General features: G+C 40.4%; 2 protein-coding genes across 8 annotated transcripts in view; one reads left to right on the forward strand and one right to left on the reverse strand.

The window, feature by feature from the left end:
• The window catches only part of CMSS1 (cms1 ribosomal small subunit homolog), a 361,500-nt gene that overhangs the window by 731 nt on the left and 337,827 nt on the right, over positions 1-22,942 (forward strand). The window lies entirely within an intron of this gene.
• Positions 9,097-22,942, reverse strand: part of FILIP1L (filamin A interacting protein 1 like) — a 287,583-nt gene continuing 273,737 nt past the window's right edge. For all 3 annotated transcript variants that reach the window (XM_009445997.5, XM_003309914.6, XM_016941541.4), the window contains one exon: positions 9,097-12,098. In XM_009445997.5, the coding sequence (XP_009444272.1) occupies positions 11,907-12,098 (192 nt within the window). In that variant the 3' untranslated portion in view covers positions 9,097-11,906. The remainder of the gene's footprint in view (positions 12,099-22,942) is intronic.

Below are 22,942 nucleotides of genomic sequence, written 5' to 3' on the forward strand. Positions count from 1 at the left end.
AGTGCTTGACATATAATGTGTGGTAAATATAAGTTACTGTATTTCTTGTGGTCATCATCATCATCATTATCATGGAATTTGGAATAGTAGAACTGGAAGGAGGCTTAAATAGAGATCATCCTTTGAACTCACTTATTTTACAGATGAGAAACATAACCTAAAGATGTCAAGTAACTTGACAAGTTCACAAAGCCATCTCCTTTCAGAAACAATACTAGAATTCAGTTAACACAATTTGAATAGTTTCTACTATGCTCTGCTATGTTTACCAACTCCTGATGCAGTGGGCATTTCATCCCCAAGTAGAGTAGCATTAAGTAACCCCCCATGTCAGGCTAGCCTTGAACTTTTTAAGTTCCATCACACCTCCCATGCAATTATTGGTTGGTTGGTTTTTATCACTCCTCAAGGTCTGCCTCTTTTCTCTACAAGAGAAGACAGGGCCAAAGTCAGATTCATACTTCTGTCATCCACAGGGCCCTGCACATGTTAGACACTTGATACCTATTTGCTGCAAACAATCTTGAAATACTAGTTGTGAAATATCCATTAAAAATAACCAACTTCATTTGTTGCATTGTTTCCGGAAGGTCAAGCCTTCAGGTACAAACTAAGCAGATGTCATTTTTAGAAAGGTAGCCAATACAACATTTCCTTGATTAACCTTCCTGACTCTTTTGCAGCCCTGTGGTGTTCCACATTTACTTTAATAACTACCCCTCCCAACTCAGGTGTTAAAAAGCTCTATTTTATGATATGATTGAAGATGAACAGAGGCCATTTAAGAAATAGTTTAATTCTGTTTGAGTGGTGAAGGGGATCCCAATTCTTGGTTCTAGTCCTCACTAGCTGTGTGACTTTCAAGTTATTCATCCGTTGGAAGAAAGGCAGTCAACATGTATTGAGTATCTATTATGTGACAAATGTCTTCATAAATATGAATTGATTTAATCTTCATAACATCCCTAAGAGGTAAGTATTCTCTTCATTTGTATAGGTGAAGAAACAGAAAAAAGTTAAGTCGTGTTCTTAGGAACACACATTGAAGAAGAGGTCTGGGAAGAGTTTAGTCAAGTGTGATTGATTTTGAAAGTCACGCTTTTCCCGCTACTACTTTGTGACTTCTGTGGGCCTTTGTATCATAATCTGTAAAGAGCCCTTAAATATCATCTTTTTTAGGGTTTTACCAACCAACAGTTTTTTTTTTCTTTTTTTTTTTTTTTGACACGGAGTCTCCCTCTGTCGCCCAGGCTGGAGTGCAGTGGCACGATCTCGGCTCACTGCAACCTCTGCCTCCTGGGTTCAAGCGATTCTCCTGCCTCAGCCTCCCAAGTAACTGGAATTACAGGTGCCCGCCACCACACCCAGCTAATTTTTGTATTTTTAGTAGAGACGGGGTTTCACCATGTTGGCCAGGCTGGTCTTGATCTCTTGACCTCGTGATCTGCCCGCCTCAGCCTCCCTAAGTGCTGGGATTACAGGCGTGAGCCACCGTGCCTGGCCCCCAACCGTTTTAAACACTGAATCTAGTAAAACTTTAAATCGCTACAACCTCCTTCATCTAAGTTGCCAGAATTCTCATGAAGACAGTGTGTTGGAGTGCCTAAGATTGCTCTACTTCTTACATTCCTTCTAGCCATAAGACTAACCCCCTTTTTTTTTTTTTGAGACGAAGTCTCACTCTTGTCCCCCAGTCTGGAGTACAGTGGTGCGATCTCAGTTCACTGCAACCTCCACCTCCTGGGTTCAAGCGATTCTCCTGCCTCAGCCTCCCGAGTAGTTGGGATTACAGGAGCCTGCCACCACCCCCAGCTAATTTTTGTATTTTTAGTAGAGATGGGGTTTCACCATGTTGGCCAGGCTGGTCTTGAGCTCCTGACCTGAAGTGATCTGCTCGCCTTGGCCTCCCAAAGTGCTGGGATTACAGGTGTGAATCACCGTACCCGGCCAAGACTAAGCTTTGAAAATTGCTGGCATTAAATTTATCAGAGGCCTTTGCTTTGTTCGCTGCTCTTAAGCAAAGTAAGTATATGCCTTTATTTGAAATATCCTTGATTATTCACTGGCAATTTGCCTAATTGTAATCTGTACAGCGTTTCTAATTCAAAAGAAATCACAGCTGAACCACTTCAGATTTCCTGATTCTTCTTTTGTTGATGGGATCTAGCCTTGATCCTAGAGCACAAGGCTTACTTACCTGGCTGCCTTCTTGAAGTCTTTACTTAAGTTATTTGATAGGGATGTCAAATGTATTCAATTGTTGTTTCAGCCTAAAATATGTGAATTATGTTTTGTTTTGAAAGTTGAAGGAGAAATAATACGTTAAATCAGAGAAAGGAAAGACAGTTGTATTGGTGCTTTTATTCCTGTTGTGGATTATGCTACCTGCCTATAAAAATAAACATCTTTTGCTATAATCTGTTCCCACTTGACATCCATGGTAGCAAGGCAGTGGAAGATTTCAGTCACTTACAAATACTTGTTGGTTGTACATGGTTTATAACATCTATCTAATGTGCCTGTCTGTTTGTTGTCTGTCTAAAGAACTGTACTATTTTTTGGCTGTTATCATGTCTTCTTAGATGTGGTATGTAACAAAGTTTTCATGGCTCTTTAAAACCTGTCATTTTTGTGCTAGAGTTCTACATTGCACTGGAGCTCAACATGGGACCTGGCACTTAATTGGTGTTTGGTGGATGTTGGCAGAATAAATATATGTGTGTATGTGTGTTACCTGCTACAGAGTATGTAGGCAAACATATAATTTCTCATCCAATCTAGACACTTTTGTGAGTGGAAGGCTATGCAATTAGAATTTTGCAGGGACTCTCCTGGTCCTTAAGGGATGTCTAGTCACTCCATTGGTGGCAATTGGAGTCATGGCCCAACATAAGACAGCTGGGGGTTACAGTGCTGAGTGTGCAGCCCAGGATGCCTTAGGCATAAGACCCCAGGAATCATCTAATGGCATCTAATATTTGATTTATTTCCTTATTCCCTGTAAACCTTCAGCAACTGTTTGAAGTGACTTATAGTAAGTAATACATTCAGTAGAATAATGATGTGAAAATATTAATGCTGAAATGAGCAAATACAATGCCTGAGATTTTAATGTAGTTGACCGGTCTGGGTACTTTCTCAGTGTGAAGCTGAAAACTGAGAGAATGTCCATCACAGCATGGATTTCGTGACTTAAGGAAGAGAGCCAAGAGATTCTGCAGTTGAAAATGTCACTTGAGGGCCTGTAATCCCAGCACTTTGGGAGGCCAAGGTGGGCAGATCACCTGAGTCCAGGAGTTTGAGACCAGCCTGGCCAACATGGAGAAAACCTGTCTCTACTAAAAAGACAAAAATTAGCCAGGTGTGGTAGCAGGCACTTGTAGTCCCAGCTACTCAGGAGGCTGAGGCAGGAGTATTGCTTGAAACCAGGAGGTGGAGCTTGCGGCGAGCCAAGATCGCACCACTGCACTCCAGCCTGTGCTACAGACTGAGACTCTGTCTCAAAAAAAAGAAAAAAGAAAATGTTACTTGATCATTTACTCACTGAAGATGAAGAGAATACTGATTGCTTTCCCTTTTTATTTCAATGATATACCTATTAAATTACCAAGTCGAGTACCCAGTAGGCAGCTAAGTATGTGAGTCTGGAGCCCCAGGGCCAGATCCAGGCTGAGATACAGATTTAGGAATAACTGGCATACAGATAGGTTATTTTTAAAGAGCATGTTCTTAGCAGTCTGTAACATTGAGCCTCCATGTCTTTTAAGGAGGGTCTTTCATATGCCTCCCCAACTCATTCTGAATCTTTGATGACATCTCTTCCCAAGCACCTAACTAGAAAACTGAAGTGTTAAGACACTGCTATGTACAGTGCCAGGAGACTGCAGGTAATAATACCAGCTTGTGGCCAGGCGCAGTGGCTCACGCCTGTAATCCCTACACTTTGGGAGGCTGAGGCAGGTGGATCACCTGAGGTCAGGAGTTTGAGACCAGCCTGGCCAATGTGATGAAACCCTGTCTCTACTAAAACTACAAAAAATTAGCTGGGCGTGGTGGCACGCACCTGTAATCCCAGCTACTCAGGAGACTGAGGCAGGAGAATTGCTTGAACCCAGGAGGCGGGGGTTGCAGTGAGCCGAGATCGTGCCACTGCACTCCAGCCTGGGCAATAAGAACAAAACTCCATCTCAAAATAATAATGATAATAATAATAATAGTAATAATACCAGCTTGCATTTGTTGAGCACTTACTACCTGCCAGATGCTGTTTTGATTGCTTTACATGTTCTGGTTAATTTAATCTTCCCAAGTACACCAGCGGTAGTTACTGTTGTTATCTTTATTTTACTGATGAGGAAGTTGAGACACTGAGAAATTAAGTGATTTACTTAATACTATTTAATTTAATTCACCCAATACTATCTATTTAATTGGTAAATAGGGGAGCTGTGATTCATATGCAGGCAGTCTGAAACCAGAGCCTGTGTGCTTATATTTCGCATTCTCATTATCAGTGGTAAGAATCTCATCTCTAAAGGAATAATCCGTTATCGGCTTAAAGAGACTCATAATTTAGAAAGTCTTTTGTTTATATATCATTATGAAATTGTGTCTATTAGTTTTCCAAAGTTTACTCTTTTAAAGAACACTGGTTACTTGGAGCTACAAATAAGCAGCTTTTCCATTTGGGCTTTGAGAACCATTTCTGCCAGTAACTCAAACCTGATCCTGGAGCTCAAAGCTTAACGTATGTGGCTGCCTTCTTTAAATCTTTACTTAGTTATTTAATAGGGATGTCAAATGTAAACAAGACCCAGCTACTGAATTATTCTCCAAACCTGCTTTTTTCTCCAGACTTTCATGTCTCCATAAATTAAACCACCAACTACCCAATTTCACAAAGGCCTAGCAGTATTCTGATTTATTTATTTTTTTCACCCCTATATCTCATCCATCAAGTCCTGTTGTCACTACCTCGAAAACATATCCTGATTCTTTCTTTGCATTTTTCTTCGCTCTGCCTCCATTGGAGTATACATTTTCATCCTTACTGCCATAAGCTTCTAACAGGGCTCAGAGTTTCCACCTTGTCCCTCACTCACCAGCTAGAGGTCTTTTGAAAAGAAGTCAGGCCACTTTCCTGCTTAAATCTTCCAATAGCTTTTTCCCTGGCACATAGAATGAAATTCAGATTACTTACCGTGGCTGGTGGCCACCAGGTCTTCTACTATTTACTCCCCTATAGTTTATGCTGCCCCACCCACACCAGCCTTCATTCTGTTCCTCAGTAGGCCACACTCATTCTGTCTTACTTAGCCGTTTGTGTTAGCTGTTTCTTTTCCTTTCTGTCCTGTCCTTCTGATTGGCTGGCTTGCTTTCTTTTTTTTTTTTTTTTTTTTTTTGAGCTGGAGTCTCGCCCTGTCACCCAGGCTAGAGTGCAGTGGTGCGATCTCAGCTCACTGCATCCTCCACCTCCTGAGTTCAAATGATTCTCCTGCCTCAGCCTTCTGAGTAGCTGGGATTACAGGCGCCTGCCACCACACCCAGCTAATTTTTGTATATTTAGCAGAGACGGGATTTCACCATGTTGGCCAGGCTGATCTCGAACTCCTGAGCTCTTGATCCGCCCGCCTCAGCCTCCCAAAACGCTGGGATTACAGGCATGAGCCACCAGGCCCGGCCAGCTGGCTCTGTCTTAACATTAAGTACTCAGTTCAAACGTCACCTACTCAGAGCGGCACTTCCTGATCAGGCAGTCTAGAGTAACTATCTAGGTGCTCTATTACATTATCACAATATCTATTAAATTATTATGTTATTATAATTCTCAGCAGAGTACTTAGCACCAACTATTATTTTTCCTTGTTAAATTAATTACTTTTTCCCAGCACTAGACTGTAAGAGCTCCATGTGAGCAGGTATTTTGTTTGTCTTGTTTGCTTTAGTTTCAGGGCCTAGAGTAGTATCTGGGTACAGCGAAGGCACTCATTAAGTATTTGTTGGTTAACCAATTAATTATTAATATTTCGTAGTCACACCTTGAAGACCTCAACCTAGGAGATCTTTATCAAAAGAACCTTGATCTGCTAGCAGATTTGTCAAACTCCTGTCCAGACTTTTGACAGATTTGGCAAATGCCGCTTTTCTCTTTTCAAAATTACATTAGTAGTCCTTGTAAAACTGTGTCTTACTAACATTTTATTGTAACCATATTTGGATTTAATTTTATAAATTACGTTTGGAAAGAGGACAAGAGACTCTTTGTAAATAAGCCTGTAATTTTTACTGGTGACAGCTTTTGTCACCTAGAATCAATGTGCTTATTCTTTTTGAGATTGCTGAAATGAGCTTTGTAAATATTTTTGTTGTAATATCATTTTATGGTATATTCTTCAAATTATATTGCTTTATCCATGGTGAATTCCTTCTGGAAATGGAGTAGGGGAGCACCTTGGATCTTTTCTTTAAACCCAAGTACCCAGGTTTTTTTGTTTTGTGTTTTTTCTATTTTCACACCAAAGTTAAACCTTTACAGTATTAGTTTTACATATAGACAGTCTTGCATTGTAGATGTTGTAAGGCACTGTCTCTACATATAAAATTCAGACTTGGAATATTTGTAGGAGATGTTAACAACACACAACAGAGGATCGACTTCTGGGCATGTTGTTTTCATAATCATTCGTCAAGCTCTCATGCTTAGCCTCGTTTTAGACACTGTACCAGAATTAGAGGGAAAAAACATAATCAGCTTACATTACAGGATTTACACATTGATGTGGTTCAGTCAAAATGCAAATAGTATTGACAGATATTCAGGGGCAAAACACAGGGGCAGGATGAATTTAAAAAGCAAGGGGAAGGAAAGAAGAAAGAGGAGGGAGAAAAATGACTATGTTATTAGTCATTGCTCTACACTTGAAGGCTGTAACAGATGGACACTTAGATAACCTTCATGGTCTGGTTTAATTTGCTGCATATAATTTCCACAATTCTTTCAGATGATTAAATGAGTGGTTCTTGACAACAATTACGAACATTTAAAGGTGGAAATTTATGCATATTTCCCTAAATTGCATGTCAGGTAGTTCCTGCTGTAATTTTGCTAAATGTCCATGAATCTCTTGAAAAATACGACTCATAAATGTGGAAGGCCTATACATAACTTCCATTTCCTCCCTCAGATTCAATAATAATATATCATTTTGTGGCACAAATCTTTTTTTCTTTTTTTCTTTTTTTCTTTTTTTTTTTTTTTTTGAGACAGAGTTTTGCCCTTGTCCCCCAGGCTGGAGTGCAGTGGCGCAATCTTGGCACACTGCAACCTCCGCCTCCTGAGTTGAAGCGATTCTCCTGCCTCAGCCTCCTAAGTAGCTGGGACTACAGGTGCATGCCACCATGCCTGGCTAATTTTTTGTGTTTTTAGTAGAGGGGGGGGTTTCACCACGTTAGGCAGGATGGTCTCGATCTCCTGTCCTCATGATCCGCCTGCCTCCGCCTCCCAAAGTGCTAGAATTTACTGGTGTGAGCCACAGAGCCCGGCCCAGCACAAGTCTTTTATCTGTTGTTAATCTGATGTTATTTAGTGGAACACTTCAGATGCATTCATAGAATTATACATTTTACTAAATATATCACAGCTTGAAATATAGTTTCCCCATTTTTATCAGCTTTCATAGAATTCTTAATTGATTTTTAAATGGCTAATATTGCTTATAAAAAGTAGTTGATCAAGCTCTTGAATTCCTATTTCTGAGTTCCTTGTTCTAGTTCACACTAGACCAGAGGTCAGCAAACTTTTTTCATATAAATCCAGATAATAAATATTTTAGGTTTTGCAGGTCCAGTCATCACCGTCATAACTGCTGTTGCAGTGTAAAAGCAGTCATAGAAAATAAATGTGTAAACGAATGAGTATGGCTGTGTTCCAATAAAATTTTATTTATGGACAACAATATTTGAATTTTATGTAATTTTCACGTCACAAAATAGTCTTATTTTGATTGTTTTTCAGCTTTCACAGTGGGTTGAATTTGGCCTGTGAACCGCCAGTTTGCAAACGCTGCCCCAAACTCAAAGTCACATCGTGAATTGTATGTCACGTGTCTTCAGGAGAAGAAATTTGAAACAAATCCAGAGAGAATTGTGTTGTACCTTAGTTACTCCGTTACTTAGTAGTTATCAGCTATGTATTAGACCAGTCACATATCTGTTAAAATCAGATATTTGATTCTAAAATATCTCAAGATTAGTTCAGAAACCTTGAAGGTAAATAAATGAAGGACCAGGAAAAGACTTCAGCTTAAAAGTATCAGGTTTTTAACATTTTTGTTACAAATTGGATTTGTTTTCACTCACTTGGATTTTTATCTGCTTACTTTAAAACAGTTCATCAGGTGAAATCACTCTAGAATTATTAGGTCAGCTTCTTTTATTTTCATTGTTCTTCAGAGGCCACACTTCTGCGGAAACAACATGCCCAGGAGGAAAGATTCTTTATATTTCAGTTGTGTTACATATAAGTCAGACATTACTGTTTTGAACTCCAAATAGTATTCTCACTTTATAGTTGTATTTGCATTTTTATTATATTATTAATACATATTGCTTGAAACAAGCATGGTTTTTGGTTGTTAATCCTTTTGTTAAAATATAACTTTATTTATTGTTATTATTTTGAGACAGAGTCTCACTCTGTCACCAAGGCTATAGTGCAGTGGCATGATCTTGGCCCGCTGCACCCTCTGCCTCCCAGACTCAAGCGATTCTCGTGCCTCAGCCTCCTGAGTAGCTGGGATTACAGCCATGCACCACCAAGCCCAGCTAATTTTTGTGTTTTTAATAGAGATGGAATTTCGCCATGTTGACCAGACTGGCCTCAAACTCCTGGCCTCATGTGATCTGCCCGCCTTGGCCTCCCAAAGTGCTGGGATTACAGGTGTGAGTCACCGCACCAGGCCAATGTAACTTTACTTTGAAGACTTTTGTCTTAATGGGATTAGAACTGCATTACCATTTAAAGATGAGTTTCTGCTGGTTCCCATAGAAGTGTCAACATTTTTCTACGCAAATTTTTTTTTTTTTTAATTTGAGACGGAGTTTTGCTCTTACTGCCCAGGCTGGAGTGCAATGGCGCAATCTCGGCTCACTGCAACCTCTGCCTCCCAGGTTCAAGCAGATTCTTCTGCCTCAGCCTCCGGAGTAGCTGGGATTACAGGCATGCGCCACCATGCCCGGCTAATTTTGCATTTTTAGTAGAGACGGGGTTTCTCCACGTTGGTGAAGCCGGTCTCAAACTCCCGACCTCAGGTGATCCACCCGCCTCGGACTCCCAAAGTGCTGGGATTACAGGCGTGAGCCACCGTGCCTGGCTTCTACCTAAATTTTTTTTAGTACTTTGTATACTATCTTGTCCCTCTTTTTGTGCTTCCTCTTAAACTTATGCTAGCTTGGATAAAAATGTACTTTAGGAAGTCTCCTGACATGGGAGAAAACAATTTTGAAAGCTTCAACATACAACATATTTTGTGCTTCATTTCAGAGTAAAATTTTTCCCAAGGTATTTTGTTTTTCTGGGACTATTGTTAGTGCGTGTTGTTTTTCCTGTTTTATGCTTCTTTTCAACCTGTTTGGTTTTCACTAAGGGATTCCAATGGGTTTTTTTTCTATTAGCATAATTACCAATGTTGAATGTCACCTGGGCATAACTACTTTTCCTAACCCTGTCATACCATTGCTATCTCTTAGCATGTTTTCTCAAGTGAGAAAATGTCGACTGAATGGCCTTCTCTTCTTCATTTACTCATTCTCTATTCACTCTAGATTTATCAGATACCTGCTCTATGTGTGGCACAATACTAAGCACTCTGTACATACGTGTATTTTTTTTTTTTTTGATGTTAGAACTTCATCACTGCACCCTTTTTTTTTTTTTCCCCCACAAGCAAGGTCTTGCTCTGTCAGTCAGTCTGGAGTGCAGTGGTGTGATCATGCTAACTGCAGCCTCGGACTTCTGGGCTCAAACAATCCTCTTGCCTCTTCCTCCTAATTAGCTAGGACTACAGGTGTGCACCACAACACCTGGCTTTTTTTTTTTCTTTTCTTTTCGGAGAGACAAGGTCTTGCCAAGTTGCCCAGACTGGTCTTGAGCTCCTGGCCTCAAGAAATCCTCTCACCTCAGCCTCCCAAAGTGCTGGGGTTACTGGCATGAGCCACCATGCCCAGTCTTCACCTTCTTTTGTAGTCTATCCCCTTCTACTATTCTCTTCCTGCTTTCCTTTCACTTAGACTTTTCCATTTCAGGCTTTTAATTCACTTGACCTCCCCCTACTGCCCTCTGCCACTTGCCTGCTGGGACTGCTGCCTATCATCCCTCTCAATGCTGCCCATCATCCCTCTCAATGCTGCCCATCATCCCTCTCAATGCTGCCCATCATCCCTCTCAGTGCTGCCCATCATCCCTTTCAATGCTGCCCAGGCCTCTAGCTCCTTCTCCTCCTTGAAATTGCAGGGGCCTGGGGGTGTTTGTACAGTGGCATTAGTGCAATGAGGTGGACTTAGTTAGATAAGTATGGGGAATGGGAGTTCCTTTACTCTTGCTCTGCTGGCTCCAACCCAGGGCAGCTGGCTAAAGCAGTCTTTAACCATGAGGATTTCTTCCAGGGTCATGCTTCCAGTTTTTAGTGAAGGATCACAAAAAACGTTTAGTGTCGTTCCATTGATTTTTTTCCCCCCTCGATTGAAGCTTTTTGAAATGTTTTTTGAACTGCCTTTTGTGTCAAACATGCCTTGTCTTAAAATGTCCTGTATTACTCTGTCCACACTGAATTACAGGCACACCTTTCTCTCAATTCAATGAGAGAGTTTTCAGTGTGATGTAAAGAATTGCTTTAGCTTTTTGCCAGGGGACTGGGTCTACCCTTATAGATGACTGTTTGAATTCAACATTTTGTATTAATAGTTGGGCATATTCATAGGTTATCAGAACTGGAAGGGACCTGAGGAATTATTTCACTTTCCTGTTTTACATGTGGAAACTCAAGGCTTAGATTGATGAATACAAAGCTCGTTGTCACATGAATGAAAATCTAGGATTGGAATTTGAGTCTCCTAACCCCAAGCTTTTGTTGAATCAACTGATTTTCGATAGTGTTTATTCAGAGAAGAGATATGAATAAACAATGTCCTGTGAGATGATAAATTCTGTATTTTTTCGAGCACCTGGAATATTGATTCATATCTCCCTAAAATATCTCAGTGTTACTGAGACTAAGTGCCAGTGGTCAGGTATGCTTACTACACCAGTGATTGTCAGGTATTCTGCACAAAGGATATATTTGGCTGTTATTCACTTTTGTTATGCTTTTCCTCCTTTAAGAATTATCACTTTGCTTTTTCCCTCCTGGTCATAAAGAAATCATAGTTTTAGACCTTAAAGTGTGATTTTAATTGTCCTGTCATCTTGATGGAAATAATCTGATTTTCTTGACTCAGATTAGGAATTTTTGCTATCACCTTTTCTTAGCAAAATATGATTAATCAGCAAAGTTCTGTAGAATGAAGAATTACTTCTGTTTTCACCAGAAAACTCTTGAACTGTTCTAGTGAATTCAGTCCTATCCCAGGCTGATTCTAGGTAGTTCATCTTTGGGTTAGATTATATGTCGGATGAGGAAATGGGTAGATTTGGGTGTGGGTCTAGGCCTGCGAGTGTTTGTATGTGCATATACACATGTAGAAGTAAAATAATTGTAGACGTGCTGCTTTTTGGGGGATGATCTTCATCAGGTCCACCAAGCTGCTTCACCATTTCCTGGAGAGATGGTCCTTTGGCCTTTCATAGTGGTAATTTTAGCTTTCCACATATTTCTGTAGATGAATGTATCCAGGCAGTGCATTGGTATGAGTTACCTTCTCCCTCCCACGTGGAGGAAGGTGTTGGAGGTGACAGTTCTCACGATGTGTAGCTTCCCACAGCCATTTTGGTAAATAGGCTTATCCATAGGCACTGTGGGGGCTTTAGTGGAAATCTTGGTGATGCCTGTAGATTTCAGTTTAGGGATCCGTGCTGGGATTCTCTGCTTGCATACCTCCTTGATCTTGAATTAAACAAGAGAACAAAAGGTAATTAATGGTACAGTTGGTGGAGAAGTAGAAATTGTTTAGGACATGGAGTCAGTTTGGAGGATTTGGCTTTGAAAGCACCAGTTTCTGGGGATGTATCAGATCAAAGATCGTCAGGTTGAAGAAAAGAATGTCAGTAAAGTAATCTGGTGTGTGTTGAATGTGTGCTGTGTGCACAGTTCTTGATAGAGATAGTGGTAGATACGGAGATGAATAGATATTTGGCAATCACAGTGTAGTAGGACATAAACAAGAGTAGTGTCCCAAATTAATCTCAAAGAGCCATGAGATTGCCAGAGAAAGGTTAATTTTGAATGAGATTGTCTTTAAGAGTGCTTCATGAAGAATATGGCATTTGACTTGGGCCTTTAGACTTTTAAAAGTTTTCACAGTATGAGTTTGGTGAGATGGGCAGCTCCAATGATGATTAGTGGAACAGCTTGGTAGTATGTATCAAGAGCCTTATGAATCTTTTCTAGGATGTAGAGAGGCAGTCAAGGATATTTGATTTTAGCATTGTTTATAATGATGAAAAATGGACAGTTAAATGAATAGGATGTGTTAAATGAATTATAGTATAATTATGACAACATGCTTTGTTAATGAGGCCAAAGCTTCAGGAAAACATTTACTTAGAAATGTTAAAAGTAGAATTTAAAACTGTGTACATGCTTTAATTATTTACATGTGAAGAGAAAAATACTAAAAGAAAATGCACCCATGCTATTGGTTGTTAACCCTGATTAGTGGACTTACAGGTACTTTTGATTTTTCTTACATTTTCTGTGTTCTCCACATATTTTATAGTAAGTATGCTATGAGAAAAAGCAACACTAAATTGTTTTAAAAGACGAAAAAGGAAGGAAACAACTTGGAGATCAGGACATTTCTGTGAACAACCATATTATCCAAGCCATGAGCAGTAGAAGCTGCAGTTGAAGTCAGTGACAGACTAATCAAGTCTGCTAATATTGTGACTATAGCATTAATAGCCTTCCCAAGATGGATTTCTGTGATGTCCTGTAACTTTATCAAGATTTAGATTGGGTCTCCAATTTAGTGTTCAAAAATCTATGTTGGGATCGTCTTTAAATTGTAGATTTCTGAATCTTACTCCTACACATTGTAATTCACTGGTTTGTGGATATGTCCAGCAATTCACATTTTTAATAAACTCTCAGAGTGATTTCTTCAACTCAGGTGGTTGGCCTACCACACTTGGAAAAGTGCTGCCATAATTGAACTTCCTTTAGATGTAAGCTTTATTTTTTCTTCACCTGGAACTCTGGCCTACCTGGGTATGCATAGTTCAATACTGTGAAAGGCCGAGACAGATTGGTATGACACACAGTATTGGTGGAGCTCGTTTCTTTTGAGCAACACTGATACGTGTTGGTGAAGAAAATGTGGCTTGGAATGGTGATCACTGATAACTTTCAGGCCCAGCTGCCTGAAAGTTACTGGGCTCCTACTTGTTTCTACACCATTGATGTGCAAGCTTTTGTTTTCTAGGTAACTCCATTTTCATTACGTAGTTTTTACCTCTAGATGGCAGCAAAGGCTTGTTATTTTATCAGAACAACCCCAATTGTCATTCCCAAATCTTTTTTTTTTTTTTTTTTTTTTTTTTGAGACGTAGTCTCGCTGTATCACCCAGGCTGGAGTGCAGTGGCGCGACATCGGCTCACTGCAAGCTCCGCCTCCCGGGCTCCCGCCATTCTCCTGCGTCAGCCTCCCCAGTAGCTGGGACCACAGGCGCCCGCCACCACGCCCGGCTAATTTTTTGTATTTTTAGCAGAGACGGGGTTTCACTGTGTTAGCCAGGATGATCTCGATCTCCTGACCTCGTGATCCGCCCGCCTCGGCCTCCCAAAGTGCTGGGATTACAGGTGTGAGCCACTGCGCCCAGCCATTCCCAAATCTTTAAAAAAAAAAAAAAAAAAAAAAAAAAAAAAAAAAAAAAAAGGGCCTAGCGCAGTGGCTCATACCTGTAATCCCAGCACTTTGCGAGGCTGAGGCGGGCGGATCACTTGAGGTCAGGAGTTCGAGACCAGCCTGGCCAACACGGTGAAACCCTGTCTCTACTGAAAATACAAAACAGCTGGGCGTCGTGGCGCGCTCCTGTAATCCCAGCTACTTGGGAGGCTGAGGCAGGAGAATCGCTTGAACCCACGAGGCGGAGGTTGCAGTGAGCCGAGATCATGGCATTGCACTCCAGCCTGGGCCACAGAGCAAGACTCTGTCTCAAAAAAAAAAAAAAAAAAAAAGGTGTTTCTTTTTTTTTTTTTCTTGTATGACTTTTATCCTTGGACATGTTTCAGTAAATGAGGTATGGAGCATTAAAATGTGTCATCTTTTGGATCATTTTTATAGAGCGTTATGTCAAATAGCTCCAAGAAAGTTTTGTCCAAATTTGGAATGCATATTGCAAGAGAAATACATGCATATGGCTCTTTTAAGACCACACAGTGAATGTTCTACTCAGAGTTGGAGGCTCCTGGGTTTCATCAGAGAGCAGATGTCTTGGAGGAGATTAAGCAAGTTGGAAAGCTCATTCATAGAAGAAAACGATTTTTTAATAAATGCTTAACCCAGTTCAACATGAAGACTGGGATTTGGAATGCCTTAAAAGTCTGAAGGATGTTGAGTTCAATGAGGCAGAAGAAGTGGTTCCACCTAGGGAGCAGTAGAAAGAAGAGGAGTAAATTTGTGGAATATATTAAATTCTAAAAGTGTTGGTTTGTTTTATCCATAGATTCTCAAAAGAAACCTAGCAATCTAGAAGACTCCCTGGTTATAGTGAGTTATTAGAAGGCATTGAGTCATAATGAGCAAAAGAAGTATGGAAAGGTGAAGTGTTTTCAGTTGTATTCAAAGTCTCAGTTCTATAGCCCAATTTCTACATGACTCTTTTGTTCTTCCACTTTATCATGGAGCACAAATATACCAGAACAAAATCAGCATTTATGGAGAAACTATCAGATCTCAGACAGCTGGAGTCAGGATGTTTCCTTTTCTCTAGAGGAAATTAATTTTGTAAGTGCTTTGAACTTTTTGATCTGTATTGACAACGTGTTGTGTAAGAAAGCAGTGTTTTCTCAGGAGCGGTCCTGACTCCAGGGACTGCATCACACCTTAGCTCTAGAGGTTGAGAAGTTGAAGACTCCCAGAGACCTCTGGTCATTTTGATATGTGGTAATTGAGGTGGTGTGGGACGGTGGTTGGATTCAGGGCTGCTCACTCCCTTGGGGACTCAGCTGTGGAATGCTTGGCCAAGGCCATGTGTTATCAGAATTGACAGTGTTTTTGTAGTTTTGTTTTTATCTCAGTGTTTAATGGGAAAGTATATAAGCAATGATGATGGATATGGTGATGAAAAGAAGGAAATGCTAAACTGAAGAAAAATATATTTGAAATATTATTGCCTTCTTTTCTTTTGTCTTTTATATTGTTTGACAAATCACTGCTAATTTATGGGGAGTGGTGGAATGGAAATAAGAGATAATGAATCTGGCAGCTAGCCCAAAATTTCATAATGATGCTTTGGCTTTTTTCTCTTGATTTTTCTCAGAGCTCCCCTATTAAACAATGAAACTTTATCACTACAAGTTTTACACTTTATACAGGAAAGGGTCTTTCAAAGGAAAGCCGTTTGATTTTATTAGCTCATTCTCATTAACTCCTATGAGAGATCATTTGGTTTTGAATAGTGTTCTACTTCTATGGCTTATATTAAAGAGTTGTCCAATATCTGATGCAAAGGTTAGAGTAAATAGGTGCCTTTATTCTGTAATGTATCATGGTTTGTGGTTGTACCTAGTCACCTCTCAATCTCTCTTTCTGTGGAAATTATACAGTCAGCAGTGGGGGCAATCCAAGAATAAACATTGAAATAAAGTTTTCAAAATCGCTCCAAACCCAGTTGCCCCCACTTTGTATCAGACCAAGCATCAGATGTAGCAATACTTTGTTAAAATAAAATATACTAACCTTAAATACTTGTCTTCCTCATTTGTTCTCTTTTTATCCATCTGTGAACTTTTTTCCTTTTACTCAGCTTTTCTTTTTTTGTACCCTTTCCTCCCTCCCCTCTCCTATTTCTTTCTCATTTCTTCATTTGCACTCACTTAATTGTTTTAGTCATTCTCAGGCTTACATCTTATAACAGCCTTTGGGTAGTATCTAGAGCACAAGCCGTGGAGCCAGTCTTGGGTCTTCATTCTAGTTATGGCACTAACTAGCTGTGTCTCTTTGAGCAAACACTTTACCCATGTAAACCTCAGTTTCCTCTTTTGTAATCTTCATCTGGGGATTGAAATACCTACTTGTAAGTTTTCTTTGGGGAGTAGAGATACTGTGTAGTAAAGTCCCTGGCCCATCCAAAGTTTCGGGTGTTAGGTGTTCCTGTTGTGATCATCATCAGCATCATCTTTGTCTTTTTCCTTATATCACTTCTTAAGATGCCTATTTCTTGGTCACAATCCTAACTTCTTTGATTGTTTTACCTTTCTTGTTTTCCTGCTTTATCTCTCAACTTTCCTCTCTCTCCAATTATTTATAGGCAATATGTTGCTAAGGGTGGGAGTTAAGGCAGCTGAATAAGCAGTACTGATTCCTGGGCTATACTTCTAACCACCTTTGACCCAGAAAAGGCCCACTCACATGTCCTTTATCCTCCTTATGCTACTTTGTCTGGTCCTTGTGAATCTTTCTTTTTTAGAGTTCACCCAGAGACATTATCTGTTCTTTCCTGTTTTCATGTCTTTTGTTTGAAAAATGCAGTAGTTCTTTTAGATCACCTGTAAAGTCCTTTGGCTTTGACATTCTGTGATTCTGTGTAAAGGACAAATGCAGGCCAGCTATGGCTACCAGATGCCTTTATTAGCCATATGAGCTTTTGTTGAGCACCTACTATGAGCACTATTTAACTCCTGGGTAGTATAGGACCATGGTTCTTAAATTTTATATGCCCGGAGAGCCTGTTAGGATGCAGAATCCCTGCAGTGGGAATTAATAGGTCTGGGAATGTGAAACTCTGCAAAGTCATATGTGATTCTGATGAAGGTGGTCAATGACTGCATTTTAAGAAACATTGATATAAGGAGTTCAAAAATAAATGATAGCTGATTCTTGCTTTTGAGATGATAGCATAGGAGGGGTAACAAATAATTATGAGGCACAATGACGTGCAATAATAGAATTACAGACAGCAGTTTTGGAAACTCAGTGGAAAACTAAAAAGTAAGGAAGGTTTTCCAGAGGAAGTGACACATGAGGGATGAGTAGGATTTTAGTATGAGGAACAAAGGAAGAAGAGTATTTCAGCCCTACAAACAGCATGATCAAAGGTAAGAAGGCCCAGTAGTATGTGGGAGGATAGTTAGTATGGTGTCCTGGTGAAGATGTGAGGGTATGTCCAGAGTTTCAAAGGGAGATGAAACGAAAGATGAAGGCCATGGTAGAAGGTTTGGACTTTGGGCGCTAAGCAATTTTAAGTGCTGTTTTCTGGGAGGCTGGAGAATTGCTGTGATCAGAATGGTATTTAAGGCTGGATTATAGAGGTGAGGATTTAAGTGTAGTAGATTAACTATCTTACAGTACCATCTGTCCTAAAGTCTGGGCTTGGGGAGTAGTAGTACAAATAAGTGGGGAGGACAGAGGATGAAATAATATGACAGAGTGGAGGATGAGCAGAGAAGTGGAGAATAGTTCCCAGATGCTGAACCTGAGCAGTGGGGAAGGTGATGGACCATCAATAGAGGCGAGACAAAGAGCAGTTCAAGAAAGATAGTATATTGGGTTATGGGCACATGCTAAGTTTGAAGTGTATAGTTGGGCCTTCCATGTGGAACTGTTTGGTAGAGTTGAAATTTTGGAGATGTTGCTTTGAGGATCGTGGTAGATAAATTGTTGATACTATTCAAGTGCCTGAGACAGCCAGAGAGAAAAATGTAATTCCCACTCAACTGCCGCTCTTTTCTTCTCCCGCCATAGGTACTTCTACATCCCTTTCCCAGAGCCTGAGATGAATTTTGTGGGACCCTACCATGTGCCCACATCCTCTGCACAAGGCCACTCTATCTTAATGATAAGAATGTAACTAGTTCTGAGAACAGCCACCTAAGGAGGCATTTATTCCCATTACTTGAACAGTACATAGTGATTGAACCACTATCCAGGGAGTGATTGGCTTGCTAGGGGAAAGGAAATCCTGCACCTCTCTTCCAGTAACCTGGCTGGCCCCTCAGCCATTGTGTCTGAACCAAGCAGACAGATTACATAAACTTGTACTCGCAGAAGGGTTTGCCACTTCGTGGCACAGAGCCATGCAGTAAGGACAGGATAGCCTCCCTAAAGCGTATTTCCTTCCTTATTGGCAGTCTGAGAAAAACCTGGAATAGGACCATATTTGATAGGTTTGGCCTAAAAAAATAGTAATAATCGTCCATTGTTCTCCCTAGTCTTCTCATTGTCCTTAGAAGCTATAATCAGCAGCCTCAGAAGCATTTATATTTTTCAGTTTCTGTAATTAATACATACTCTTATAATCAGAAAATTTCATATGAAATAAATGGGCTGCTTATATAAATTACTATGAGAGCTGTTCTTCTCAGCATGATCCCTACTCACTGATTCCCTCCCTGTTGCCCTAAAGGAATAACTATCTGCCTCTTGTGTTATGGAACTTTTGAGGACCTCTTGCAGTTTTTAGTTAGCTCCTGTTTATATAAAACAGTGGTTTTCTGAGGCTTCAAAAGTGACTGATCTCAGGCACAGTGAATTCAGGCAAGAACACCATGAAAAGGCATAAGAATAGAAGAAGAATAGCTTTTTCTAGTTAAAGAGAAGAGAGAAAAAAAAAACAGCCAAACCACTAATTGTAAAGGATGATAATGCATTTTTGAGGAATTACTTTGAGTTGTTTGAAGAGTGTCTGTGTTGATGCAGATTATTGTATTGTGAGGGGAGACATAGGAGCCAACTTGACAACTTTCCTTTGCAGTGGCAGTTTTTACTTGGGATGCTTCCTTGGTTTACAGTTTTGTACTCCTGAATTTGGAGACTGACAGGGTTGAACCCCAACACTTCTCCTTCTGACCTGGGAAGATACATAGTGATTATTTCTAAAAAATGATTTTGGGAGTGCCAGTCTTATTAAGTTACAGTGTTCCTTGAGAAATAGAAATCCAGATTTAGAGTGTACCATCTGGGAAAATTTTCTGTTTCTGCAAAGGCAGAATCACACCAAATGTGGCCTAAGTTGGTGGTGCTTGTCTTTATAGTGGCTGGACCTTGATCCCTTGATTGCCTTTTCTGAAAGTCTTGGGTCATTATCATAACTGTCAAGGCAGCCACCTACTTATAAGCTCAGATGTGCATGGTTGTGATGTTCCTTCCGTGAATCATTTTCACTCACTTCTGATGCTTTTCTATCCCATCATCTCTGAGGCTAATCAGGTACCTCCTGCTCTGCACATATTGATTGCCTGTCCAAGCTCATTCTTCACGCTTGGCATTTGTGCCCTTTGCTTATAGAATCTTGCCTTAGGATAAAGTGGACACTGACTGCACCTTTTGTGTTCTGAGAACAGTCTCCTAATGAGAACATGAGCTTCTCTTTGGACTTGCTTTCTCACATCTCCTATCCCAGGTCAGTCTTCCCCGTGCCTGCCCATTTGTGTGGGGCTTGGCTTCTCACATTCATTATCTCATGTCACCCTAACAGTGGCTTCAGGGAAGCAGGTGGAGTTTGAAGGAGAGGCAAATCACTCTTGGCTATGGTGATCATGGGAGGTTTCAGAAGAGGTGAGCATTGATACAGACCCTTCAGTGTGGGTCTTACTTCACTTGACAAGAGATGAAAATTGTGTCCATGTAGAGAAGTGGGGAGGAGAAAGCCCTGCATATGTTTAGGGACATTCTGAGTGTTCTGGCTGAAGTGGCAGATTTGTGAGGTGGAGTACAAGGAGGTAACATTAGACAATCTGTCTGTCACCACAGATTGTGGAAAGGATCAAATTCAACTTATAATGAATTTAAAACCCCTTGCAACTCAGTGTGTTGCCACGGAAAGAGAATGGGGCAACAGAATCAGACCTGTTTTCACTCCTCAGTTTTGTGACATACTAACAGAATGACCTGGAACAGCTTTCCTTATGTGTCAGAGTTTTAATCTACTTATCCCTAAAATTGTCATAATACCCACTTTCTAGGGTTGTTGTAAAATAAAATAATATTGTATAATGGATTTGTTTTTTGCCCTCTCTTTTATGTTACCTCACTATGCAGAAACCTTCTGTGAAGACACAGAGACTCCCTAGTGCTGTATTCATGGTTCTTCACAATCAACAGGTCTTTGCCCTTTAAGCCTTACCCTGCCCCAACCATCTCAACTTCATCCACATTGCACTGCTCACTGTTCCTTGAATGTGGATTATCTGCCCTCCTGCCTGCCCCCACACCTTTACCTTGTGGGCACCTCTTTGGAGCACCTTTCTTTTTTCTCTATATCCTAGTCCTCCCCATCCTCTATCCCCTGCTCAATTCTCATCTGTTTCTGAAGCCTGATCCCCAAATCCCACCTGAAAGTAACCTGCTCTTCCTCTAAAATCCTGTAGTACTTACTGTCTATATAGTTCCTTCTCTGTGTTGAGCTCTTAGTTACCTTTTAAGCTACCCCTTAACTCCCACCTTTTATTCCAAACTTTAACATCTGCATAACTGCCTGGCACAATAATGAGCAATACTGCATGCTTCATAAATATTTGTTGGTTCATTCTTGTAGGTGATTGGTTGAGGAATGAAGGAAGCCTGTATCCTAATAGAAAACATTCATGCCTGTGGTGGTTATAAGCTAATAATACACAGGGAATTGCAGCTTCTCAGAGAGGACCTTTTAGAAAGGTCTAAACAGTAGAGAGTTATCTCTTCAATTCTTGGGATTCCTGCTGAAAACCAATTCCCTTCTCCCCTGACTCCATTTAAAGCCAAGGTGGTTGGTTTCTAGACTCTTATTTCTCCCAAGGGCACATGAAAAATGGAAAGCTCTAGTTGACCTGAAAATTCTAGTTTAGAATTCAGGTATCTTTGAAAGAGACAGAAGTACAAAACACTATAATAATACAAATATAAATGTTCAAGTATGAACATGCTCTCAGCCAGTCTGTCGAGTAAGTGGAAACAATTATGCAACAAAACTCTTCAGTACAGGTTTTTAAAGTTGCTTTGAGGCTTATGTTTAGTCAGATTCAAGGTTCTCATCTCTAGACACCAGACATAAGAGTTTTCCTATGAGTTGTCAGATTTTTCCCACAGTGTTATATAAGAGTGGAACTGGCTTATAGAGTCACTTGGTCCATCTCTTTAATGTGGTGATTTTTAACGAGAGGGCGATTTTGCCCTTCAGGGAATATTTAGCCATGTCTGGAGATATTATTATCACAGTTGGGGGATGCTACATGGTGTGTAAGTAGAAGCCAGGGATGCTCCTAAACATTATACAGTGCATGAACACCTCTTTCTTCCCCACAACAAAGAGTTACCAGGCCAAAACCATTAATAGTCCTAAAGTTGAAAGAATAATGGGGAGAGAAAGCTGATAGGATTCGGGGTAAAAGAAATTAATTCGTAGAATCTTTTTTTTTTTTTTTTTGGTGGGGGGGACAGCCTTGCTCTGTCGCCCAGGCTGGAGTGCAGTGGCGTGATCTCAGATCACTGCAAACTCTGCCTCCCGGGTTGAAGCGATTCTCCTGCCTCAGCCTCCCAAGTAGCTGGGATTACAGGTGCCCACCACCATGCCCGGCTAATTTTTATATTTTTAGTAGAGATGGGATTTCACCATGTTGGCCAGGCTGGTCTTGAACTCCTGACCTCATGATCTGCCCGCTTTGGCCTCCCAAAGTGCTGGGATTACAGGCATGAGCTACCATGCCCAGCCAATTCATAGAATCTTAGAGAAGGAAACATCTAGTAGTTTTGACATCTGTAAGTGAAAAAATGAGGAAGAAGTTTAATTTCTGGAGGAAAGAAACTCATGCAGGTTGTTGGCTTATTTATGCTCCAACTTTATTTCCCAAAAGGAATTTTAAATGATTTAAGGAGGGTGGCAAGACTTCAAATTCAGAAGTCATTGGAAGTTAGAACCAGATGTGATCTTAAAGATCACCAAGTTCAATTCACTTATTTCACAAAGGTTAAATGACTTGTCCAGGGCCTCACAGCTGACTAGAAAAGGCATAAACTAGAACCTGATCTATTTGCCTGCCTCCAGTGCTCCTTCCCCCAATCTTTTCACTTAACTGAGGCTTTGTTAATCTACTGTGGTCTTCCTTAATCTCCAGTTTATTGGTAGAGATTGACAGTTTCCCACTTGATTAAATGTTGTCTGATACTCTTGTTTCATTTCTTTGCCCAGGTTAATAAGCTCTTCAAGGGCAGTGAATCTTTCATCTCCATAATATCTGCCCCAGTGGCAAGTAAGAGGTACACAGTCTAATGTGTCATCATCAGTGGATTGATCGATTGTGTACATGTGATGCTTTGAAGAAAACATCTTACACTGTGCATGTCACTGAGACACAAGTTTGGTTGCATAAGGATCGTTTCCACTCACTTGGTTGACAGATTGGCCCAGAGTATATGTACATTTGAACAATTATATTTGTGTTAATACATTGTACCTTTGTTTCTTTCAAATATATCAAATTATAAACTAGAGTTTTCAGATAAACTGGAGCTTTCCGTTTCTACTATGCCTGTGGCAGAAAAATAATGTAGATAACCAACCACCTTTGCCTTTTGCCGGAACAGCAGATAACTC

This window comes from Pan troglodytes, chromosome 2 (genome assembly GCF_028858775.2).
Source record: "Pan troglodytes isolate AG18354 chromosome 2, NHGRI_mPanTro3-v2.0_pri, whole genome shotgun sequence".
NCBI classification, from domain to species: Eukaryota; Metazoa; Chordata; class Mammalia; order Primates; family Hominidae; genus Pan; species Pan troglodytes.